The 27601-nt window shown below is 38.7% G+C and overlaps 1 protein-coding gene across 1 annotated transcript in view; it reads right to left on the bottom strand.

Annotated features, from left to right (window-relative positions):
- Positions 1–10613: 10613 nt before the first annotated feature.
- The window catches only part of NPAT (nuclear protein, coactivator of histone transcription), a 51792-nt gene continuing 34804 nt past the window's right edge, over positions 10614–27601 (bottom strand). Inside the window, exons 11-18 of the mRNA XM_078432715.2 lie at positions 22139–22235; positions 21387–21515; positions 18865–20535; positions 16628–16743; positions 16444–16552; positions 13712–13772; positions 12390–13548; positions 10614–11153 (exon numbers count right to left, since the gene is read on the bottom strand). Coding sequence (XP_078288841.2) covers positions 11076–11153; positions 12390–13548; positions 13712–13772; positions 16444–16552; positions 16628–16743; positions 18865–20535; positions 21387–21515; positions 22139–22235 — 3420 coding nt within the window. The 3' untranslated portion in view covers positions 10614–11075. The remainder of the gene's footprint in view (positions 11154–12389; positions 13549–13711; positions 13773–16443; positions 16553–16627; positions 16744–18864; positions 20536–21386; positions 21516–22138; positions 22236–27601) is intronic.

The following is a 27601-nucleotide window of genomic DNA, read 5'->3' as shown; positions in this document are numbered from 1 at the left end:
TAACTCTTGATGGTGGGGTTAGAAATCTGAGTTTCATGTTTGGTGCAGATTACTCAAATGTAAAATTAGAAGAAAATGTTGACTGACACAAGTGAAAATGGAAATACAACATACCAGAACTTACGGGATGTAGCAAAAACAGCTCTAATAGGGAGGTTCACAGTGACAAATGCTCACATTAGGAATCAAGAAAGATCTCAAACACACTACACCTCAAGGAGAAGAAAACAAAGCAACCTTTAAGTTAGTAGAAGGAAGGAAATAACAAATACCAGAGTGGAAATATATGAAATAGATACAAAAATGACAACAGAAAAGACCAATAGAGCTAAGAGCTGTTTTTTGTTGTTTTTAAAGCAGAAACAAAAACTATTAGCTAGACTTAATAAGAGAACTTGCTTTGGCAGCAAATATACTAAAAATGGAATGAAAATAAGAGAATTAAATATATAAAAGTCTAAATGAAGGAGACATCACACAAATACCACACAAATACAAAGGATAATAAGAGGCTACAATGAATAATTCCCAACACATTGGAAGACTCAGAAGCAGATAAATTGCTAGAAACACACAACCTACTAAGAATGAATCATGAAGAAACAGTATCTGAACAGATCAATTAACAGGACATTGATTCAGTAATCAAAAACCTCACATGGAAGTCCAGGACCAGACAGTTCCACTGCTTAATTCTATCAAGCATTTAAATAGAAGAAATCATTTTATGAGGACAGCACTACCCTGATAACCAAAACCACACAAGGACACTACAAGAAAGAAAATTACAGACTAATCCTTCATGAACACAGGTGCCAAGAGCCTGAACAGCATATTAGCCAATCAAATTCTACAGCATATTAAGCAGATCACATATCACAGTCAAATGAGATTTATTCCAGGGATGCAAGTGGATGATGGTTTAGTATCTGCAAATTCATGATACATCATTAACGAAATAAAGTGTAAAAATGATGTGATCATCTTTACAGATGAAGAAAAAGCATTTGACAAAACAAAAAAATCTGATAACTCCCAACATACTGGATATAAGAAGAATATGCCTCAACTTAATAAAGATCATCTATGATAAGCCCACAGCTAATATACTTTCAATAATGGTTGAAAAGCTCAAGGTCTCATCTCCAAAACATGAACAAGGATACCCACTTTCATCAATTTTATTCAGTAGATTGGAAGTCCTAGCCAGAGAATTATGCAAAGAAAAGAAATAAAAAGCATGAAAGTCAGAAGGGAACTAAAACTGTCTCTATTTGTAGATAATATGACATACAGAACACACTAAAGACTATCAAAGTAACTGTTAAAACTAATAGACGGATTTGGTACAGTTGTAGGACATAAGACCAATATACAAAAGTCCACTACATTTTTATACACTAAGTCTACTAACAGGGACATTAAACAAACAATCCCATTTACAATTTTATCAAAAAGAATAAAGTATCTAGTAATACCTTTAACCAGGGAGGGGAAAGATCTGTACACTGATACTATTAAGACATTTACGAAAGAAACTAAAGAAGAAACAAATGGAAAGATATTCCATGTTGATGGACTTCAACAAAGAATCTGAAAATTTGTTGTATGGAACTACAAGAGAGCCTGAATAGCCAAAGCAATCTTGAGAGAGAATATAGACAGAGGTACCACACTTCTTGAGTTCAAACAAAATTACAGTAATCAAAACAGTATGGTACTGGCATAAAGCAGACACAAAGATGAATGGAATAGAGGAGTTAGAAGTAAAACATGCAACATGTGATCAATTAACTTATGACAAAGAGACAAGAATATAAAATGGGGAAAGGACGGTCTCTTCAATTAATGGTGTTGGAAAAACTGGGTAGCCACATGCAAGAGTGAAACTAGACCCTTTCCAACATACACAAAAATTACCCCAAAATGTAAATTAAAAGCTGAAATCTAAGATCCGAAACTGTAAAACTTCTAGAAGAATACACAGAAAGTGACCATCTTTCCTCCCAAGATTTTACTTAAATTCAAGTTTAGTTAACATACAGTGTAGTATTGGTTTCAGGAGAAGTTAGTGATTCATCACTTACATAGAACACCCAGTGCTCATCACAAGTGCCCTCCTTAATACCCATCACCCATTTAGCCCATCCCCCACCAACCTCATTGAAAGTGACCTTGGCAATGGTATTTTGAATTTGAAACCAAAAGCAGAGGCAGCAAAAGCAAAAAAAAAAAAAGGAAACAAATGGGCCTACATCAGACTAAAAAGCTTAGGCACAGCCAAGGAAACCAGCAAAAAGAAAAGACAACATATGGAATGGGACAGAATATTTAGAAACCATGTACCTGATAAGGAGTTAATGTTCAAAAGGAACTCCCATAAGTGAATAGCAAAAAACCAAGCCAACTAAAAAATGGGCAGAGGATCTGAAGAGAGCTTTTTCCAAGGAAGACGTATAAATGAGCAGGGGGTACATGAAAAGGTGCTATCAGTAGTCACCTGGGAAAGGAAAATCAAAACTACAATAACGTATCATGTCACACCTAGTAGAATGGCTACCACTGAAAAGACAGAAGCACTGGTAAGGATGTGGAGAACAGAACCCCTGTGCACTGTTAATGAGAATGTAAACTGGTGCAGTCATTATGGAAACAGTGTGGAGTTTTCTCAAAAATTAAAGACAAAAAATCAGAAAAAATAGGAAAAAAAAATATTCCAAGGAAATGAAAACAGGACGTTGAAAAGGCATGATCCACAGTAGCTAAGATACGGAAACATCTAAGTGATAGTCAACAAATGAACATATAAAAACAGAGGTGGTAAATATATGCAATGGAATATTCAGCCACGACAAAGAGAAATTCTGCATATGCAACAACATGGATGGATCTTGAGGGCATTATACTTAGTGAAATAAGCCAGAGAAAGACAAATATTGCATGCTATCACTTATATGTGGAATTAAAAAAGTCGAACTCCTAGAAACAGAGAAGGAGAGGTGTTGCTAGGGGTTGGGGTAGGGGGGAGTGGTGGGTGGAACCAGGATTTTGTAAATGGGTATGTACAACATTTCAGTCTAATGTGAATATGCTTTCGGGATCTAATATATGACAACAGTGGGTAATACTGTATAGTTGAAATTTTCTAAGAGCTCAAAGGTCACACACACCCAAAAAGATAAACATGGGAGGTGATGGATGTGTTTGATGGGAGGAATCCTTCCAAAATGTACTGCAGATCCACTCATGATGTACACTTTAAATATTTTAACAATTTTAATCATCAATTTTAACTCAATAAAGCTGAAAAAAAAAAATGACAGTGATAGTTATGACAGTGACAGACTGCCCTAAGCAATATAGGAAAACAAATGAAGCGAAAACTGTGGCCAAGGGGCGTCTGGGTGGCTCAGGTGGTTGAGAGTCCGACTTGATTTTGGCTTAGGGCATGATCTCATGGTTCATGAGTTCAAACTTCACGTTGGGCATCTCTACACTGACAGCATGGAGTCTGCTTGGGATTCTCTGTCTTCCTCTCTCTCTGTCTGGCCCCCTCAGAAACAAACATTAAAAAAAAAAAAAAAAAGAGTTAAATAAAAAGAAAACCATGGCCAAGATCATTCTATGGGAAAGTAAAGGTTTAGGACAAAAGAGTAAAAAACAAAGGTAGATAGAATTTGATAGCACAAAATTAAAGATCAAACCTAAGCATATTTATAACGAGAATATTTGTTTTTTGGCATCCATGCAAGATTTACAGAAATATCAACTTATCTTCTTACCAGAATAAAAACAAATTTTTAGGCAAATAAAGCATGCTTATTCTAAGTAATTAAGTTAACATATAAAAAATAACAAGAATAGGAAAGTACTTACCCTATCTTCCAAATCTTGATGTATTAAGTTGAAATCAGAACTAAATTCATAGCCTTAAATGCTTGCATAGTTTTAAAAGGAAAAAAAAAGCGAGATAACTCTTGATTCAATTTAAGAAGTAAAACATGCAGAAGAACTCTGAAGAAAATAGCAAACATTTAAGAATAAACTACAAATTAGCCAATCAGAACAGTATACAATTTTTAAATTTAAGAGGTGATTTTGTCAAAAAATTAATCTCTAAAAAGAATGGGGTAAGATTTAGAGGAAAAACATGGTATTTAATTCAGAAGAAAGCTCCAAGCCTGGTTATACCCATCAGCCTAGAAGAAGTCTTGGGGAAATAAAATGAATTATGAATTGCTTCTGCAAAAGCCTGCAGGCTTAGGTGATTCAGTTTCAAAGAATAATTATTTCCCGTTCTCAATAATCTGTTGCAGAGTACAGAAATAAAAAACAGCATTGGTAGCTAGTTGTGAAGGTGCTTATTATGTTCCATTGACCTAAATGCTCTACATAAATTGTCTTAAACATCACATTAATCCTAAAACAAGTACTATTTATTATTCCAATATTCAGATAAAGTGGAAAGACACAGAAAGTTTCAAATTCATTGAAAAACTGGCATAAGCTTGAAACCAATCTCATTATAAACATTAAAATGCTGACAAATCAAGTTATATTTAAAGAATCACTAAGATTGCAAAGTATACAATATTAGAATATAAAAACAAATTCATGAATTTAACAATATTTTAATTGATGTTAGAACAGCACCTAATTAAGCTGAACAAATACTCCTGATGTAAATTCTTAAAACACTGCAAACAAAATCCAACACTGTATTGAACATTCTCTTTAAAATGAGGAATAAGACATGGAAGTCTACTTTGATCATTACTAGTTGTACTTGAAGGGCTAATCAGTGTGGTAAGAAGAAATGAAATTAGTTAATAATTATTTAGGGATGATACATCCTTGTTAAGTAAAAAGTAAGCATCAGGAAAGCCATGGCTCTCATAGAGCTCACTTTGTTAAGGGGCTCAAATATAAAATCTAAAACACAAAGATTTCCTACAGTAATCAAGCTGGTGTGTTACTGGCACATCTTTAAAATGTAGACCAATGGTACAAACTTCCAGTTATAAATTAAGTCATGGAGATGAAAAGTACAGCATTGGGAATACAGTCAATGACGTTGTGATAATGTTCGACAGATGGTGACTACACTTATTGTAGTGAAGACCAAGTCATGTGTAAAGTTGTTTGCATCAATGTTATATACCTGAAAGATAACACTGTAGGTTAATGATATTTCAGTTAAGAAAAAAGATGTCCAGAGGCAAACTCACACATACACAGTTTATCAGCTCCTGACAATGGGAACAGTATGACATATTTGGGAAAGGACAGTCTTTCTCAGTACTGGTGTTGGGTTAACTGGATATCCATATGGAAAATCATTTCCAGATGGATGCTTAATGAAAACACAAAAGGCTGACCAATAAAACTGCTAGAAGAAAAACATGGTAAAATATTCAGACATTGGACATCCATGGACTTGTATCTAGAACACAGAAATGTACGCATCAGTAAGAAAAAGGCAGACAACTCAATACAAAAGTGGTCAAAAGACACAAACAGAGGGGCGCCTGGGTGGCTTGGCCAGTTAGTGCAGTGCAGGGGCTCTGCACTGACAGCACGGAACCTGCCTGGGATTCTCTCTCCCTCTCTGCCCCTCCCCTGCTCACTCTTTGTCTCAAAAAAAAAAAAAAAAAAAAAAAAAAAAAAAAAAAAAAAAAAAGACATGAACAGATACTTCACGAGAGGAAATAAACTATCCAAATGGCCAATAAGCGTTTGAAATGGTGTTCAATTGTCAGGAAGAACCAAAATAAAACTGCATTATGATGTCAATATACACCATCAAAATGGCTAAAATGAAAATACCGATTACTGACAATGATGTAAAACAAATGGAACTCTTTTTACAATGTTGATAGTGGCACAATTTAGCAAAACCACTCTGGGAAACTGAAAAATGTGAATAAGGCTGTATATGTGTAACCCGCTAAGCCAGCAACCCTACTCCTGAGTATATAACCAACTGAGAAGTGTAATACATTCACCCCAAAAACGTACAAATATATTCAATTCTATTCATAATAGCTCCAAACTGAAATGTTCAACTCTAAAATGGATTAACTTAAAATACATAGCATTGAAGATGACATCCGAACTACATACGAGTGGATCTTGCAATATTGAGCAAAAGAACTTTTTATAAAAGACTGTAATATTGCACGAATACATTCACACAGAGTTAAAAAAAAAAAAAAGCTCAAATTACGGTGTATATATAAACCAAGACAATTATTACCCTTGGGGTGAGCAGTCACTAGAGGAAGTATGAAGGGCCTCTAGGGTATTGGTAATGTTCTGGTCTTCATCTGGATGATTAAGTGGATGTGTGTACTTTAAGGAAACCCACTTTAGTATGTGAACTTAACAGCTGGCACACTCTGTTATTTTATGCTTCCATACAGATTTTACACTAGCTAAAAAACAATAACCAGTTAGAACGAGAGTTCTCTAAAAATAGCAACAACAACAAAATACTCTGTTTAGCAAGAAATTTATGAGGCTAGCGGCAACTACAAAGCTATAGATATATACCGTATTGCCCTTACCATTTGCCTCTTTCATTATCAGGGTTAATGTACTTCAAATCGATATTCCAAAAGAATTAAAACATTTAAAAAAATGTTTTTAGTTTTGAGAGAGAGAGAACACTAACAGGGGAGGGGCAGAGATAGAGGGAAAGAGAGAATCCCAAGCAGGCTCCACACTGTCAGCCCAGAGCCTGATAAGGGGCCTGAACCCACAAACCATGATATCATGACCTGAGCTGAAACTGAGTTGGGATACTTAACTGACTGAGCCACCCAGGCGCCCCCCACAAAAGAATTTTAATTCTAAAGAAAACTAGTGATTCTAAACAGTTAACCAGGACACATGGCAGGAGTGAGTACTTGAAAAGAATAGTAGTTATAATGGACACAAAGCTATAATCATTTAATCAATGGCACAAAATCTATACACCACAGTATATAGTATACATACGTATAAATTTTTTTTCATGTTTATTTTTCAGAGAGAGAGAGACAGAGTGTGAGCGGGGGAGGGTCACAGAGAGAGGGAGACACAGAATCTGAAGCAGGCTCCAGGCTCTGAGCTGTCAGCACAGAGCCTGAGGCGGGGCTCGAACTCACGGACTGTGAGATCGTGACCTGAGTTCAAGTTGGCCGCTGAACCAACTGAGCCACTCAGGTGCCCCTATGCATAATTTTTATTAATGTTTATTATTTTTGAGACCGAGACAGAGACACGAGTGGTGGGGACAGGCAGAGAGAGAGGGAGACACAGAATCTGAAGAAGGCTGCGAACTGCCAGCACAGAGCCCACAGCAGGACTTGAACCCACAAACCGTGAGATCGTGACCAGAGCCGAAGTCGGATGCTCAACTGACTGATCCACCAGGTGCCCCTGTATGTATAAATTTAATGTAGGTGCAGCGTCTTTGGTCTTATACCTTTAAGGTTAGCTGGGTTTCATGATTCATAATATTCAGGATTTTTAAAAAGTAACATGATGTGTGTATCATACCCAGTTGAATCTCAAACAGCACACTAAGCACATTACTACTTTTCTAGTAAAACGTGAATATCCATACCAAATGAGATAAAGATTCATGTAGCCTCATGTCAAATCAGGTCAGGTTTTGCCATAAAATGATTTTGATGCTAAACAGGGGAAAAAATTGGTGTCAGAACCTTTTGGATTTTAAAACTGTGAGTCAGAGATTGTGGATCAGGACAGAGTAAGGGAGACATCGTAAGCAGATGCATGTGAAGAGAGAAACCTTATTTTAATTATAGAATCAAATGGTTAAATATTTAGGGAAAAATTAGACTTTGATCCTTACCTCAGACCAGATACTAAAAAAATTTTTATATGGGTTAGGAGCTAATACCTAATTTTAATAAATCAAGAAATAAAAGCCTAGAAACCAGTGATGACATTCTTCACTGTATCTCTGGTAAGGGAGAAACCGATGCTGTGGAAGAAATGACAAACTGAAAAAATTTTCTGCAAGAATTTGGGAAAATATTTTGAGATCCTTAAAAAAAATGTGCACTCAGTTTTTAATTTGGTAATTCTGCTCTCCTAAAATGTCTCCTAGGGGCGCCTGGGTGGCTCATTCAGTTGAGCGTCTGACTTCGGCTCAGGTCATGATCTCACAGCTTGTGAGTTCAAGCCCCATGTGGGGCTCTGGGCTGGCAGCTCAGAGCCTGGAGTCTGCTTCGGATTCTGCTTTGGATCCCTCTCTCTCTGCTTCTAATACACTCGCATTCTGTCTCCGTCTCTCTCAAAAATAAATAAACATTAAAAAAAATTAAAAAAAAATAAATAAAATGTCTCCTAAGGAAGCAACTGATAACACAAACAAATAATAACTGGTTACAAATCTGTCCGTGCTATTTTTTTTTTAAACTTTCTAAGCTTTTAAATCATTCATAAATTAAAATCATGACTCTTAATGGCTGTCATATAAATGTTTTTCTTTTTTCTGTTGGTAAAAACTGGAAAATGCTTGGTATTATGTGAAGTGAAAAACAGCATTAGGATGTTATATTTACAGTTCAGCTATACAGAGAAAATAATTTAGGAAAAAAGCATGCCAAATGTTAACTAGTGTTTATAAAAAGAAACAAGGTCTATGAGGAGAAAAAGCCTTGGGGGCGCCTCGCTGGCCCAGTCGGCAGAGCATGTGACTCTGAATCAGGGGGTTGTGAGTTTAAGCCCCACGTTGGGCACGGAGCCTACCTAAAAAAAAGGAAAGAAAACAAAAAGGCTAATAATAAAGTGAAAACTTCATGCGGAATTTCAAGAAGCTGAGGCTATGGCTGAAAGATGGTGGCTTGAGAAATAATGAATGTAAAATATATAATAATATTGCATTTTAATTTACTCCTTATAAAAAATAAAATCTTATCCTCCCCTAAGAGTCATGACATCTAGCGTTTGGCCGAATGCTGATGGATGCTCTTCCCATGTACAACTTCAACATACTAAAAGGTTCTAATAATATCCGGGCTAAAATAGTCAAACACTTTAATTACAAGAATTCCCAGATTTAATACATGACTACATTAATCAGTAAGTAATGTCCACAATGAAGAGTAGATCCTTACGTGTACTTAACAAAAGTAGGCATAAGTTGTTTATAGTATATATACTCTGATCCAAAAACGTAGTCCCCGGGCACCTGACTGTTAAAATAGATTACCGAGTATACGCTACAACTAAGTTCAGGACTTTGGACTTTTAAGGTAAAATGGAGGTTATGGTTTTACTCTTGAACGTGAATGCAAGTTCCAAGTACAGGTTGTTTTTGGACTATATCTAATGGCTCCTGGCTGGTGACCTAACAATCTTGAATAAAGCAAACTTTATTTGTATGTGAATTCTTAGTACTTAGCAAATACTAATACATATTAATTGAATGAGAAGAAAATCTGTATTTTCCAACATCATGTGAACTTGTGAAAAAGTGGCTTGCAAAGGAATTTAATCAAAGTATCTAAATGAGAATGACTGCCAATATAAAGTAGTTCAAACTTTTGAAGTTACTGAAAATATTTATTCAAACCTAACTGTAGTACAGTATCACACTGAGTTAAATAAACATTACGTGTATGATATGTAGTTCCTTATGAATAGACCACTGCCATATCATAACTCACAAGACAAATTTCTGCAGTAAGATTCAGCAATTATGACATGATTTCCACACTGAGAGAGAGAAGTAGGATGCATTTAGTTTCTTGAAGGCCCAGTATAAAAAAATAAGGCCGAGGAAAAGGACTCTTTAACAACATACACACCTGTAGAAAAAAATCCTGATATACTGATATTTAACCAAACAGAAAGCACTTAAGAGAATATACTTTAATCTAGGCACAATTGGTCACATATTAAAGATAATTTCTGTTCTCATAAAGATTTAAACGAATTTTTCAACTTAACTGATGCATGTGAGTCTGAAACAGAGAAGGCACCTCTTTCATTCTCCTTAAGGACTCTGTGACAGTAACTCTTCGTAACACCTTAGGGGGCACTATATCTAAGTATAGACACAGTTATGTAACAGCCCATTTTAGGAGAAACTACATTAAAATATAAAACTATGATTTTTCTTTTTTACATCTTATGATGGACACAGCTTCCCAGACGATGGCCCTCCACACAAGCTTTAACCCAGAACACAAGACTTAAATCAAATGTGCACTGGTCACTACTACGTAAGAAGTGCTATGGATTAGTGCAATTCTTCAAATCCCCAGTATGTGGGGGAAAAGGATATACATACCAAGAAGTCTCAACTACCACATGAATAGACTTTGTATGGCTCAACAGTCTAAACATTTAAAGTTCTGTAAAAGATCTCAAAAGTTATAAACAAAAGATCAGAACACTCAAAAATGGTTTACAAAATTCTCTTTAAACAAAGAGACCAGAACCATCAGAAGAAACAGTGAAAGTGTAAAACTTCAGGAATACAACCTTTGCTGTAACAAGAAGGGGTAATAAAGTATTCACTCTAGAAAAAATCCTAAATTGTTAATTTCTGGTCTCTCTACCACCAGATGAGGTTGTCATCACTTCTGTACTACTTTGTGGCTGTCTTCAAACATCTTGTAGGACAGTCACCAAAGGCAACTGTAAGGAAAAGCATCATTTTCCCCCCAAAATTGAGAAACTAGTCCAGATGCATCAACCTCAGAGTTAGGCATCACAAGAAGTCAAAAAACACAATGTAAGATCGCTAGGCTGATTTAACCTCTATTTCAACCAGATTCATACAATATTTACAGTACGTAATTGTCACAGCTATACAGTTTTGCAGATTGGATTTACTTACATTTCTGCAAATGTTTTTTCCAAAATAAAAAATATACCAGGTAAATCTATGTACAAAGTAGGAAGCTGCTTCAGAAACAGCATGATTCAGGTATAAAGTGAAATTTCAGTACAAGGAAAGTGCAGGTCAGGTTCTGTCAGTATCTCATTCCCTACACTCAGAGTTTAAGGGATACGAGTTTTAAACAGCTACTGTTCTTTTAGGTTCAGAGTGTTTACTCATCATAATGCAATGATAACAAAAATTTGTCCACATCCATTCCAGCTGGAAATGAACTGGGTAGCTTCTTTTTCTGTTAAAAAAAAAAAAAAAAAAAAAAAGAAAAGAAAAGAAAAAAAGAAAAAAGAAAGAAAGAAAAGAAAAAAAAGAAAAAATAAACCTAAGTTAACATATTGAACTCAAACAAGGGCAAAAAACTTTCATTTGCAACCTTATATCAGGTTCTTCCTATACTATAATTCTGCCAAAACTTTTAGTTCACTGGAACTTTAGTTACACAGAGAAGCAGAAACACATTTTCTAAATCCAAAGTTATTAAATTATACCTCAGTGGTACTTTAACATTAGTTTAGGGCAAAAGACATTATACAAATCCAGAGCTGATGAATGTTGAGTAAGCTAGAACACGCTTTCTATAAAGGCGGTCATTATTACCAAAACATAAACCTTAGAAAGCTTTACTGACTGTCAGTCACAGGTACCGTTCAAGTTCCCAACACTTAATGCACCCCCGTATCTTATCAACACTACACTCGGGGAAGACGTGTGGTAACCTCGTATCAAGTGATGCAGCCGAGACTTGAGACTCGGGCGCCACGGGCTTCACCACAGCCACAGGCCCAGCGAACAGAAGATGTGAGATTCCGACCCAGGCTGGCACGGCATCGAGGCCAACACGGTCTTCCCCCGGCACCATACTTCCCCTAAGACATCCTGAACACCTTTCTTTCTATTCAGTTCACTCACTAAATGGCTAAAGAGGTTTAGGAAAAATGGGTTTCAGTTATCAATGCTCTCCCTGCGTTACCTTCCCACAGAGAACTATGGTCAAAGAAAAAACAGGTAAATGTAATTTTTCCTCTGCTCCAACACATTAGCATCTGTTAGAGCCAATGGAAGAGATGGCAGGACGTGCGGAAAAAAAACAAGAAGGAAGAGCCGCAGAGTTGCTTTCTACTTGGTAATTCCACACGTGACAGTGGCTTCCCAATCTTTCATGCCTTACGGCATTCTCCCAAACACCTGGGTCCTACCGTGACAGAAACAAAAACCTCCTTTCCCCAAGGAAGACGTTTAGAGATAAACGCCTTAGCAACGGTTCTGCAAACGCTCCATTCCACCTAGACACACACTGAGCACCACACTGGCTGAGACACACCGCCATAAACACATTCTGTCAACCAAAACCCAGAGCTGTCTCGACCAGAACGTGCGGTTAGGGAGCTCTGGCAAAAACGCGGAGATCTCTACTGTGAGCACTGAACGAAGGGCAAAGGTGTGGTTTTGAAATTAAGACTTTCAAACTTGCCTTAATTTTCTTCTTTTTCATCGGTAGTGACGAATTTGCAAGACTTTTATTGGAAGTACGGGAGGTTCGTTCGCGTTCATCTAATTCCTCAATCTTCCGCTTTTTGGTGGCGCTCCTCGAAGATGCTCTGAATTGTTGTTGTGTGTTGTCTTTCAGGGGAGTTGTCGAGGTGGTCCTGGAGATGGCAGCCCGGGACAGAATCATCAGCGTGTGGGCAGCCATGTTCACACTGTTCTCACTCCCCGTCTCGCTGGCAGGGCTGCAGGCAGGCAGGTCTGGGGTGACAGGAGGGACCATGACTTTGGCTGTGCTACTGTCTTCACCAAAACGCCTACTGGAGGGGACCTTGATCCCATCTCTAGGTTCTTCTTTATGTTTGTCCCCTGCCCCCAAGCCCGCTGTCCGGGGTACAGGGGAGTCAGAGCTATCGGGGAGCCTACTTACTGGGCTGTGCCACTGACCATCCTGTAGCATTTCTGAGCCAGGTTTGGTTAGCGGGTTAACCAAAGAAGCGGCACATTTAGTTTGTTCTTGCTTTGGATCCTTCCCAGCTGCACCTACCGAAATGACATTTTTACTACTTGAGGACGTGCCTTGTTTTTTGGTCAGTTCGTGCAGTGAAGTTACGGTTTTCTCATTCCGCATACCCCCATTTTGCTGCCCATTTGACAGTTTTGAAGTTTCGGGATTTTTCTGCCTTTCGACATCGCTGCATAATTCATTCTCCTTATTAGCTGTCGTTTTATGGAAAGATTCAAGTACAATTTCTGTCGGTGGGACTTTCTTTTCTGACTGAGTTTCTTTTGTGGTGCTATGTCGGCTATTGGGAGTTTCTGATTTAGATAAAATCTTAGGCAAAGGAGGTTTCTCTCGGTCTCTTTTGAGAGCATTATTAGAAGGGGCCTTGGAGGTGGAGGACACAGTGGGTGACTCGAGATTAGGAAATGAAATGTCACTCCTTTCCTTGTTTTGGGACACCGCCTTATGGTTTGTGCCCTGTGTATTCGCCACAGAAGCAGTGCTATCAAAACAGAGCACACGTCTGTGGCTTTCAAATGGTTTGCTAGCTGGAACTACACTCTCTGATGAGAAGGGAACCGTGATTTCTTCCAATTTTTTCCCGAGATCGGTGGCCATATTCTTGTCAGACACTTCAGTTCTGTAAAATAAATAAATAAAATTTAGCAACATAAAGAAATCCTTGTCAGACACTTCAGTTCCGCAAATCAATAATTAACTGTTTTTAGCAACACAAAGACATCTTTTATGTTTTTTATCTGAGCATTCAAAAAATCTAGAATGGAAACTACATGGATGCTCACCTTTGTGCATGACATCCAACTAAATGACTAGATGAATCCACCAAATTATTTACCTGCTTTCCTGGAATTATAAATGAAATAATTAGAAAAGAGAAACATTCCTGAGAGAAAGAGTACATTACTCTGAAAGGAAACGGAACAGACCACAGTATCACACATCATGAGAAAAATTTAAATGACCGCTAATGTACAAATGAAGTACTCTCACATACTGGGTGTAAAAAGCAGCTTCTAATTTTATATAAAAGACAGTCACTCATCCATTTTACCGAGGAAATACACACATGGAGCAAATGACTTGTTTCCAACTTCAGGCAAATATTATGAATCCAGTCTCTGGATTTATCGATTACAATGTTCAACATAGCGCTTAAGGGTACTCCTTAGATTTAGAAAACTAAAGAAAGCAATATATTAATGCCTATTTTGAAATTCTGCCCATTTAACTCTCATATTTGCAAGCCTATGTCAGGCAGAGCACCAGCTATGGAGTTTTAATAGCCATATTTTAATTTCCAAGGACTTAGGAACTGATGTGGGGAGTAGCAAGATACGAAGCTAGAGAGAAAAGCAGAGATGAACTCATAAAGGACCTTGTGCATTATGCAAAAGGTTTCTTTTTATATATATATATATATATATATATTTATTTTGAGAGACAAGGAGGGAGGGAGGGAATCTTTTTTTTTTTGAGAGAGAGAGAATCTTAAGCAGGCTGTGCGCTGTCAGCACACAGCCTGACACAGGACTCAAACTCACACACCATGAGATCATGACCTGAGCTGAAACCCGGAGTCGGACGCTCAACTCACTGAGCCACCCAGACGCCCCCGTGCAGAAGGTTTCATGGAGAATCCTTACGAGTTTAAAATAGGGAAGATGCATAAATCGATTTATGTTTCAGGAAGTCATTCTGGCAGTAGTGTAGAAGATGGACTAGAGAAGCAAGAAAACTGCAAAGAGAAATTCTACATACATGGCTACAAATACTCCAGGTAAGAGATGAGAGAGGCGTCAGGAGACCGGGATGGGCATTCATAGAGACATGAAGGGTGAAGGAAGACTCAATGGTGACATCAACCAAGGAGAAAAAAGCAGGGAGAGGAGGAGGTCTTTGACAGGGAAGAGGTGAGAGGCCAAGACATGTCGAAGTTGAAGGTCTTGAGTTAGGCACGAGAGCAGGAGTGCACTAATTGAGTGGTGGGTCCAAAAGCCACCAACAGTATCAAGTGCTAGAGGGAATAAGGTTAGAATGGAAACGATGCAAAGCATATGACATTATCAGGAGGCCACTGATGATCTCCATTTAAACAGCTGTAGTGGAAACAGGAGAAAAGACAAAAACATGGATGAATAAAGAATGGGAGACGGAAGTGTTGGGGATAAACAAAGGGCTGGCAGGTGAGACAAACCCAAGGAACTTTACAGCCAGAGAGGGAAGGATCCAAACAAGAAAAATTTAAGACATACATAGGACACAAGATGCAGGCAGACTGCATTAACCTTAGGAAGAGCGAGATCATTATTCCTGTAAGAAAGAAAGGAAAGGGAGGAATGATTCTGGAAGAACAGGTACACACCAAATGGGATGTGAGAAAATGCAGCTTCCTACTGATGAGGTGGGAGAGAAGAGTGCTGGCTTGACAGGAGGAGGGTGGGGACTGAAGAGACGTGAGAAGAGCTGTGAAGTCAGAAAGAGCCTGAAGGGGGATGGGAAAGAGCGCCAGGAGGACATGTGGAGTGACCGCTAAGAGACCGTGAACAGCCCCACTTTGAATGCAATGCCGGAGAGCCCAGGTATAAAGGCAGGGATGGGTGCCGGGACAGACCCAGGGCGGACAGCAGCAAGAGGGACGGTAGAAGAATGTGTTGGCTGAGGCCATACACGTGGGTCTAGCCTGGAAGGGGAAGGGAGCCTCCAGGAAGGAAATGGGAGGTTCATGTGAAGTGTGAAAGTTCAAGTAATGGGAACTCACACTGGCGGCCGAGGTTCTCCGGTATGTGGGGAAGAGGTACGGGAGAGGCTGACTGGCACACACATACAGACTTGGAGATGGAGGGGTCTAAGGATCATGCAGGTTAGGCTGCGGGCCAGGCTGACACCACAGGCATTCATCATCCACGAGGATGGGAAGTCTGAGAACTAGATGCAACCCCGAAATGAAGATCGGGTATTATTCTGTACACAGTGTCTTCTGTGGAACACAAATCTTTAATTTTGGAGTAGTCAGTGCTATCAACTTTTTCCACTTATAATGATGGGGTTTTTTTTTCATTTTTTAAAGCAATCCTTTTATCCTTGTGCCATTAAGCCATTCTCTTACATTTCTTTTACTGTTTAATTGTTTTGCTTTACATTTTTAGGTCTTTAATCACCTTGGAGTTCACCTTTCACCTTTGTATATGGCATGAGGAAGGGATGTAAAGTTTTTCCTATAATGTATGTAATGGCCAATGAAATTAATTTATTAAACAATCTTTCCCCTTCTCTCTGACTTCTGATGTTACCTCCACCACATACAAATTTCCTTAAGTACATGGTCTCTTTCCGAACTCTATTTTGTTCCATTTGCCTTTTTTGTTTTTATTGCTAAAAAAAAAACTTCAAGCAAAGGTTGGACAATCACCTGTTGGGAACGAGACAAGTATTCAAAAAGAAAATACTGTGGCGTTGCTGCAAACAAATGCACATAGAGAACATAAAACTGACATTAATGAACTTAAAAACGTACCTGTACAAGGCTTGTTTCTCAGTCCCTGAGTCTTCTGAGACTTTGGAGGGATGGGGAATTGAGGGATACTTCTACTGCATACAGGTGCCGCCAAAGGCATATGAAGGACCTAGAAGAGAAGCAGCCGTTAACTATACTACGTTCGAGAAGCATCACTGTGCCATTTTCAATTAAAAAATCTTACCTGCTGAGGAGGAGCAGGAAAGGTATTTCCATTCTGTCCAACCACAGATACAGGGATCATCCCCACCATTCCTTGGAGTACAGGTTGGACAGGAGAGGCAATTATGATGGCAGATCCTTAAAAAAAAGAAAAAAAAATCTCAGTAAGCTTCTCATAAACAAGAGACTCCAAAGTAATTATTAATTTAAAATAAATTCTATAAAATTGTATCTCTTTCCCTTAGAATCTACTCTCCTTAAAAAAATTTAGGAACAGCAAGGCTACAAATTAAGAAAAAGGCAACCCGAATTATTAATCTTATGGCCCTTTCGGCCAGAACTGCCATCTTCCAGTAATTCACGCAAAGGACCAACACAAAGGGAAAGAGGGGGAGTACCCCCTATATATTCTCTAGGCCTTTCAGAAAATACGGAGTTGTTCTTTGGACACATTCGTGCAAATCTACAAGAAAGGTGATGTTGCGGACATCAAGCGAATCGGCACTGTTCAAAAGGGAATGCCCCACAACTGTTAACAGGGCAAAACTCAACAGTCTACAATGGTACCTGGCATGCTGTTGGCACTGTGATGAGTAAGTTAAGGTCAAGATTCTCACCCAGAAATAATGTACATATTGAGCACATTAAGCGCTCAAAGAACCGAGATAGCTTCTTGAAGTGTGTGAAGGAAAACGAACAGATAAAGCAGGAAGCCAAACAGAAAGGTACTTGGGTTCAACTGCAGCACCAGCCTGCCCCACCCAGAGAAACACACTTTGTGAGAACCAAGGGAAAGGAGCCTGAGCTGCCAGAGTCCATTGCCTATGAGTTCATGGTGTGATAACTGTAAAAAAATAAAAGACCTCAGGCCCGTAATACATACGTACACACACAAACATACAAAGCAATCTTACAGCATTTGGTCAAGGTAAGTATCACGAGTAATTCATTAGACTTCACAGCCAGGAGATCACATTATAGTTATATGTTGACTGTCTAGCTAGAATAGTGAAACTGATCAGAAAATTGATGGTGAAGGCTTCAAGTTTCAATCTTATACCAGAAAATTAGGGTCTCAACTGAATGTTTATGGCTCAAGACTCGCTCAGAACTCCAACCTATAACCTCTAATGGTACTTGTCAAAAAGAGTCCAGGGAAGTGTACAAACCGTCAAAACTATGGGGGGAAATTACAATGGCTATATGCTCCCTAGAAATCAACAATATAGTCTGTGGCTATCCTCATATATCCCTGTCGCACAAGTGAAACTTCCTTAGAGTCACTAACAGTTCCTGTCAGGTGGATCTCACTTTCACAAACACTCACTTCAGTCTCTCAAATACCTACTTACACTTAAGAATTCCCTTCCTTGGGATGCCTGGGGCTTAGTCTGTTAAACATCCGACTCTTGATTTTGGCTCAGGTCATGATGTCGCAGCTTGTGGGATGGAGCTCCGTTGTCAGACTCCGTGCTGACATCATGGAACCCACTTGGGATTCTGTCTCTCTGCCCCTCCCCTGCTCTCACTCTCAAAATAAATGCATGAACCTTCCAAAAAAAAAGAAAAAACAATTCCCCTCCTTTACTCCAATTACTACTTCATTTCTCTGAGCTTCAGCTCAAGTCCCACATTCTCTACTAATTCTGACCCCTCTTTTATGTTATTTTAAACAGCACTTCAAGCAGGACCATCATGCTTGCTAGTTGATTGTTCACATTTAGTCACATTTTATTACATGCCTACGATATAAAAAAAAAAAGGGAAAGGAGTTTGGGAACCAATATATAAGGAAAGGTACATGAATGATGTATCATCAGCTCCATCTCCAAGAATCACTGAAACCAGTGAATTCTGTAACTTAAAAAAAAAACAACTTTATTTATCTGGGGGGGGGGGGGTGCAGATAGAGAGAGGGAGAGACAGAATCCCAAGCAGGCTCCGCAGTGGCAGTGCAGAATCTGACGTGGGGCTCGAAACCCACAAATCATGAGATCATGGCCTAAGCCAAAGTCGAGAGTCGGACGCTCAACTGACTGAACCACCCAGGCTCTCCATGAATTCCATAACTTACCACTAGATTTAAAAAAAGGTCTGAATGAATGAATTAGGGAGAGAAAACAAGAGCATCAACACAAATTTCAGTCTTTTCTCACACTATATATCCATGATTTATCACCTGCTAGTCAGTAACTGCACACGCAAGAGAAATGAGATACCATTCCAGAGACGTGAACTTCAACGTGTTCTTGAAGTTACCTTGTGAAAAGCTGGGTGACACGGTTTGATTGACAGCAAATACGCTGTTTGACCTTGGCGGTGTCTGTAACTGAGGCGGCGGGGGCTGAGCAGTCCCAGGTACGGAATTTCCAGGCAACACCACCACATTAGACTGACTGACAGTGGTTCCTAAGGCTGTTGGATCAGTCACGCACGTAGCTATCAGAATGTTATTTGAATTTCCAAAAGTTGTGCTTGTAGCTGGCATCAACTGTATGTATCCGCCATCCTTGGAGACGCACGGTGGGGCACTGGCTGAAAAAGCAACGCTGCCTTCACTCTGCGCATTCACTGCGGAGTCTTCGGGTTTGAGGGCCAAGAGGCTCCGTTCCACCGATGCTGAATCCCCCGTTCTTTCCGCAGATGTGAGAGCGCCTGGGGCTTCTTCTGAAGACAGGCACTTAACCAATTCTCCATTTTTGGCAGGGGACTTAGTGGGAGAGGACAGTATTATAGTCGGCAGGTTCTCCCCACTGATACTAGAAACAGCACTGTTCAGTTCAGTATCTGAGGAAACAAATGGATCATCACTAATGATAATTTTGAGAGAGACAATATTTGCTGCATCAACGTCTGCTGAGCTGTCAACACCAGGTCTGTCGCTGGTGTTCTGGGACTCAGGATGAGAACCTCCCACTGAAGAACACACAGATTCTGACAGAACAGCACGTTTATCTTCTACAGGGTCACCTTCTGGAGCAATCAATGCAACTTCCCCACAGTTACCATTCTCACTTAAAGTGAGAAAAATACTATCTCCATCTTCTTTTAAAGATGAAGGCTCTTGCGAACCGCCAGCAACTTTCTCAGACCTTGAAGGCTGAGTTTCATGTTCTTCCGCGTGATTTAACTCAAGAGATGATGAACCATCAGGCGGCTGTTTAACCGAAGATGTTGTATCTTCCAGACAAATGTCTACTTGTTCGGATATATTTAAACCTGAACTTTCAACCGATACAGGTAATATCTTGCTTTGAAGTGGAGAATTATCATGGCAATCCACATGTTGTTGTGATGTGACCGGCAATCCGTTGTGAATCTCAGTCTCACTCTGCAGAATCTCTTTAGGGTCTGGTGACTTAGAACCAGGGAGGTTAGTTTTAAGTCTTCCTGTGTTGTTAGAGCTTTCACAAAACTGACTTGTTTTAGATGTCTTTCCAGTTAATGGAATATTTTGGGATAAAAGCTGAGAACTCTTCCCAGAGAGAACGAAGTTTTCACTGTTAGTTTCCCCCCCGAGGGAAACAAATGACGTTACTGGTATACCAGACTGATCAGGCTGTAATGGAGAATCACATGGCGCATCCGGCAACAGAGAACTCTTTCCGACCTCCATTGCCATGGCGGTTTCAGTGGACATCTGATGGGCGTATAATTCGGCACAACGCTGATTACATTCGGCATCAGAATTTACTCTTTGGTTAAAGTCATTCAAATGAGGCACAGATTCAAAGGAAATATCAAGGTTACACTTCTGTTCATTAGGTACACCCGTTTTAAATGCCTTTTTCTGGACATTAGAGCCTATCTGAGAAAAGTGTTCCTGTGCTTCTGGTCTAAGCTCATCGTGGTTGCTGCCATTCTTCAAGGCATTGGATGTGTCTTCATTTTGGTAGGATGTACAAAATGGGGGCTGCCCAGACTGATCACCTGCAAAATAGGAAGGAAGAGACAGATAGGGAGTATGCGTTGCTTTCTGAGGGAGTCACGTTTACTGTAAGACCTATTTTGCCAAGGAAGTAACGCATCTCAGACATAACGGAAAGGGCAGGTCTGAAAAACCGTATCTCACATTTTCTGAGTCTCAAAAAATTCACAGGCACTTTTTTTCTTTCTTTTTTTTTTTTTTTTTAATTACTGATGCCTTTCTGAGTAACTGCCAGACTGTTTTTCAAACCTCTTGGAAAACAAATGACACAATGAAGGAAAAAGTATATGGGTTTCAGAACATCCAATGTTTATCAGTATGTAAAACTGGCCCCACACATGCAGCTGTTTTCACAATAGCTGGCTTTTCAACTTTTACCATTTCTATCAACCTTACTTTATCTGATATATTTTTCACGGTGAAATGGGCCAAGTACACTGTGCATCATCAGCATTTGATGTTACTGTCTACTGTGTGCAACATTCAACATTCAGTAGAAACATAGGAATATGACCTAAAATGTTTTAATATCCAGAATTCAAGACTATCACTACAGTATATAATCTCCTCTAAGCAAGTAAGATATAGATCTTGAGCACTCAGTTGCACTTGCTTACCAGGCTAAATGATTAATACCACACACCAACGTTACATAGCAGAGATTTGGACTTGTAACACACAAAAAACTGTTAAATGTTATATAGACTTTTGTCAAACTGGTCAATTCTATTAATGCTAAATTGCGCAGGTCAACAATTATGAAAGAATGAGTACTAAAAATTCTCCTTTTAATTAAATTACTAAAAGACTTGGGATTTTTTTCTTTAATGAAAAGAAAAAAACTTATTCTTACCAGATTGTTCTGATTCAAAAGAACCTTTAACTGCTAGATTAGTTTCATCTGCTAACACTACACTGGGATTGGTGTCCAGATGTGGACTGCAAATGCCTTGGGATACCTGTTTATTATTCTTGGATTTACCTGTTAGAAAGGCAACAGGGAAATAACTGGTTAAATGATCAAAATAAAAAAAGCATCAGTTAATACAACTTAATGGTGATCCATCAAATGTTTAACTTTATGTCTTTTGGATATAGCCTTGTATATCATGGACAAAACCAAAGATTTTTGTAACAGACTGGTAGTTCTTAAGCTTTAGCCTACATCAGAATCATCTGGAGAGTCCAAGAATTTGCATTTTTAACGTGTTCTCAGATAATGCTGATAATGCTGGTCTGGAGACTAACTCTGAGAATACTGCATGAGACCATAAAATTGAGGGCAATAGCCAATTTCTTGCATTCCTTTTGTACTACCCAATTGTGTTTAATATAATGTATGTGTTAACCTCAACATATTTGTGCTGACTGGCAAAAATGCCCACACAAAAAACAAAATACAAAATGTTTTCCATTTTTATAGCTTAAATTTAAGGAAAAAACCCACCCTCCCCCGCTCCCAGACCCTTCACAGCCATAGACTTGCTTTGAAGAAAATAGGATATTTTTCCAGATGCTCTGGGAATTTTGCTTCAGTCTGGTTAAGGTGCCCAAGAAATGGAAACTTTTTTCTTCTAACTGCCTTGAAAGAAATGGTCTACTTACCATAGTCAAAGAGATCAAAAAGTGCCTGAAATGCCGGATCTGATTCTGTCTGCTCCAGTATGTCCTGGATAGCCTCCTCAGACATATGGATTTCACTCTGCAAAAAAAAGAGTGATCCTAACTCAATTAGTATAGTTTAATACCAGCAAAATAATCATAGGATATCTGATAGCTCTCAACTTCTGTGTATAATTACTTCCCTCCAGGAAAATTTCTTCTGATTATGACACTAGGCTCATGTGAAATAAATTAAAACAAGACTAGAAAGCAGAAAATGAATGTTCCCTCATTCAACTTCCTAAAGTTAACTGTCTTGGTGCATATATTCCCAAATATTAAACATAAGTAAAATCACACTATAAATGTTCTTTTTTAAAAACTTGACATCCAGCAACGAGTAAGTGCACAGCATAATGTCTTCACCTACATATGGTGTGAGATAATGACCACAGTAAGTTTGGTTAATATCTATCATCTTATACAGATATAGCAACAGGGAAAGTGTTCTGAGAACTCTTAGGACTTACTCTCTTAACAATTTTCAAATATGCCACACAGCGGTGTTAACAACTCATCATGCTGTACATTACCCCGCAGTGCTGACCGCCTTCATCCAACTGCCCTACTCTCAATGCCCTGCCTCTGGTAACCACAAGTCTCGTCTATTTTCCTATTAATTTGGCCTCCTCCTGTATAAAATCTCACACTTTTTATCTACCTGTTTTGGCCTTTTAATATTAAATGCTTTCCTTAAGTGTCAGACAATCCTTGCACGTCCATTCACATTTTAGTAGCATGCCAAAAGCTACCCGCAAACTCTGTGCTAAGGGAGGGAGCTTGTCAATTACCAGGTATGCAACAGAATAATCTCACAGAACTATCCGTATTTTTAGTTTTTTTTTTTTTTTTTTACATTTTTGTGAGAGAAAGGAAGAGGGAGAGTGTGCAGAGGGTGGAGGCAGAGAGAGAGTGAGACACAATCCCAAGCAGGCTCTGCTCTGTCAGTGAAGAGCCTGATGTGGGGCCTGAACTCACAAACCACGAGATCATGACCTGGGCTGAAATCAAGTGTCGGAAGCTTAACTGACTGAGCCACCTAGGCACCACTAAGTTTTTTGTTTGTTTGTTTGTTTTGAGGGAGTTAGACTTCTTGGTGGATGAGTTTAGGGCTGACAAATGTGTTTCTGGTAAACAGTGTGAATGGGGGCAATGTTGAGACTTTAACTACGACCTCCTAAATGTTGCACGCTGTCTTCCTGCTTTAGCTATCTTTACATCTGCTTTCGGAGCTACTGGTGCTAAGCTTTTTGGGATTTCTATGTGGTAAAGTTGGTTTTTCCTGAGCTTCGCCTTTACTGGCTTACAACTCGGAATCTCGTAAGTACTACATGTCCATTTTGACTTCTGTAAGTTTCTTTTTTCCCTTTTCTATCCTCTTTCCTTTGTTCTTGTGAGTTTTTAAAATTTCCTTATGCTGTCTAGTAGTAGGGTACAAAACTAAATGTTTAATCCACTATCTATGTAAGAAAAATGAATCCCTTTGTAACAGGCTTTTTGTTTGCTAACTATGCCACGATTTAGCCAATTACCACTGATGGATATTAGAATTTTTTCAAATTTTCAGTTACAGTAGTGAATACCACAATGAAAATCTATCTAGGAATCTGTTCATTTCTTTCTAAATTTTTTTTTTTAACGTTTATTTATTTTTGAGACAGAGAGAGACAGAGCATGAACAGGGGAGGGGCAGACAGAGAGGGAGACACAGAATCTGAAATGGGCTCCAGGCTCTGAGCAGTCAGCACAGAGCCCGACGCGGGGCTCGAACTCACGGACCGTGAGATCATGACCTGAGCTGAAGTCGGACGCTTAACCGACTGAGCCACCCAGGCGCCCCGGAATCTGTTCATTTCTTACAATAAATTCTTACCAACAGAATTACTGATTCCACTGATGAGAAGCAGCCGGAGGATATACACATTTAAAATTTTGAGAACTGGGGGAAAAAAAAAATGGGGCACCTGGGTGGCTCAGTTGGTTGAACGTCCAACTTCAGCTCAGGTCATGATCTAGCAGTTTGTGAGTTCGAGCCCCGCCAAGGGCTCTGTGCTGACAGCTCAGAGCCTGGAGCCTGCTTCGGATTCTGTGTCTCCCCCTCCCTCTGCCTGTTCCCTGCTCATGGTCTCTCTCTGTCTCTCAAAAATGAATAAACGTTAAAAAAAAAAAATTTTTAAATTTTGAGAACTGGGGAGCCTGAGCAGCTCAGTTGGTTAAGCATCCGACTCTTGATTTTGGCTCAGGTTGTGATCTCACAGTTTACAGGATCAAGCCCCGTGCTGGGCTCTATGCTATGCTGACAGCAGGGAGCCTACTTGGGATTCTCTCCCCACCACTCTCAAAATAAATAAACATTTAAAAAATAAAATAAAATTCTGAAGACTACTACCAAGTAGCTTTCTACAGAAGTTGTGTTAAGAGTTCCTGTTCTGTGTAACAATGTACAAACTTTTTTTTTTTTTTTTTAATTTAACGTTTATTTATTTGTGAGACAGAGAGAGACAGAGCATGAACAGGGGAGGGTCAGAGAGAGGGAGACACAGAATCTGAAACAGGCTCCAGGCTCTGAGCTGTCAGCACAGAGCCCGATGCGGGGCTCGAACTCACGGACCGCAAGATCATGACCTGAGCCGAAGTCGGCCGCTTAACCGACTGAGCCACCCAGGCGCCCCAACAAACTCTTAACAATAATGGGCAATATCAATTTTTAAGCATCGTTAGTCTATTGAATAAAAGTAATCTGTTCTCTTAATTTGTGATTATTGAATTGAATATTATCTCCATGTTTACTAAACATTTCAACATCTTTTTGAGACCAATATGATTTAAACAGAATGACACTGAACACATTTTAAAACAATGCATTCAAAGCTGGTGAGGAACCAAGAGGGTGAAGGGTACATCCTACTCTTAAGCAGTCAACAAAAACGTGCTGAGGTTTTTCAAGTTCACAAGTCACTGGGGTAAAACACCACCATCACCACCACCTTTGTTTCCTTTAAAAGTTGGAGCAAACAGATTAGATTGTTACTTCACACAGGGATAGGACAGATACTCAGTGAAAGGCTGGAGTAGTATGCCAGAGGGTATGCAATCTAGCTAGATAAAATGATGTATTTTCCACTTGCATCAATTTTACATGAAAATAGAATTTTTTTTTTAAAGAAAAAAATAAAAGAAATATAGACTAAAAAGCAAAACTGGTAAGTCTTGTCAACTAAAATATTATTATTTCAAAGAAGTTTCAGTACATTCTGGCTAGGGTCTTCATTTACTCTTCTCATAGTTGAAGATTTAAAATTCTCAATTTTAGTTATTTATAAGTCATGGTGCAATGTTGCATTTTTCAAGATTGATAAGGCGTACATTTGAATACTGTGGAACAGGAAATTCACATGCAGCAAGAGTTAAAGGGGAACTTTCATGAAGTGGTAAAAACTTGGTTGTTTTTTTTTTTTTTTTTAATAAAAATGGCCATAAAATGAAAAGAAGAACCTGTCTGAAGTTAAAGAGCCAGTCAACTTTGATTATGAAGATGTACAGAGAACATCAACAATTCTTGATGAAATGTGATTTGGGAGGAAGCCTGGAGCTTGAACAAATATTTCTATATGCATGAACTTGAAAATTTACAGTCATGTAAATAATGTCAAGGATTCAATGTAATCAAATTATGAAATGGTGGATGCACTCTTATAAAAGTTAATGTTGATGAAATATACTCTTCTGGTCAATCGTTTTACTCTAAACTTCAAAAGTTACAACCAGAAGAATCCTGAAATACATGTTCCAATCAGTCTTCTAACTATTTTTAAAAATCAAAGTAGAATTTACACACAATAAAAGGCACAGATTTTAAGTGCTCAATGAGCACAGCTCAATGAGCTTTGAGAATTTTAAGGACTATGTAACCACTACTCCAATAAAAAACGTTAAAATGGGGCTCCTGGCTGTCTCAGTCGGGGGAGACTGTGACTCTTATTTTTTTTCTAGTTTAAGAAACAAAGATTGTCAATTTGGATTTTATTACTATTATCACTATTATTTCTTATTCTCAAGTTTGTTAATATACAGTGTAGTCTTGGCTTCAAGAGGAGAACCCAGTGATTGATTCATGTCTTATGACACCCAGGGCTCATCTCAGAGCTGTGAGTTCGGGCCCCACATTGAGAGTAGAGATTACTTAAAAATAAAATCTTTAAGGAAAACAAAACAAAACAAAACAAAAGTAAAACATTTCCACCACTCAAGAAACTCACATACCTATACACACCATTCCCTCTTCTAGAGAATTCTTCTTCTCGGCAAATCACTCGCCTCACCCTCACTGGGGCAACAACTTCTGATTTCTATCACCATAAATTAGTGCTGCATGTTTCACAACTTTATATAAATGGAAGCACACCCTTTGCATTGTTAGTCTATCTTCTTGATCAACATGTTTTAAGATTCATCCATGTTGCTATATATACTAATAGCTCATTCCTTCTTACTGTTCACCAGTATTCTATTTCATGGCTGTCAAAATTTGTTTATTCCTTTTTTTGTTGATGGACATTTGGTGAACATTCTTATAGAAATCCTTTTGTAAACATATACTTCTTTTGGGTAAGCAGCCTCGTAATTGCTAGGTCAAAAGGAAGGTGTACAGGTGGATACATAACTTTGTAAACTATCAGTTTTCCAAGCAGGCTGTACCATTCATAACCTCCATCAGCAATCTTTCAGAGTTCCAGGTGCTTCATATCCTTGTCTCCATTTGATATTGTCAGATTTTTAACTTTTTAGCCACTGTAGTGAGTGAAAGGGTATCTCATTTTATTGTTAAAGTTTACTTATTTTTTTTGAGAGAGCGAGAGTAAGCACATGAGCAGGACAGGGGCAGAGAGAGAATCCCAAGCAGGTTTTGAGCTGTCAGCACAGAGCCGGACACGGGGCTCGAACTCACACAAACCATGAGATCATGAATTGTGCCAAAAAGAATGAGACACTTAACTGACTGAGCCACCCAGGCACCCTTCATTGTATTCTTAACTTTCATTTCCCAAATGACAAATAAAGTTATCTTTTTATAGACTTATTAGCCATTCCTCTATCTTCTTTTGTCTGTCCCAGCCTTTTGCCCATTTCTTAAAATGGGTGGTTTATCTTTTTACTATTGGTTTGTGGGGGCTCTTTTTATACAGTGGATACAAACTTGTCAGATAAATGTATTATGAATATTTTCTCCAAGTTGGTGGTTTGATATTTTCTTTAACGATGCTTTTAACAAGCAGGTATTTTAAATTTTAAGGAAGCTTTTTTCTTTTTTTAAATTTTTTATGTGTAAAAATATCTTGCTACTCCAAGGTCACAAAGATTTTTAACTACTTAAAAATTTCTACTTCACCTATTCATACAACTAAT

This window comes from Panthera onca, chromosome D1 (assembly GCF_046562875.1).
Source record: "Panthera onca isolate mPanOnc1 chromosome D1, mPanOnc1 haplotype 2, whole genome shotgun sequence".
Classification (NCBI taxonomy): domain Eukaryota; kingdom Metazoa; phylum Chordata; class Mammalia; order Carnivora; family Felidae; genus Panthera; species Panthera onca.
The sequence above is the reverse complement of the archived record's forward strand: the minus strand, read 5'-3'. Positions and strand labels throughout refer to the sequence as shown.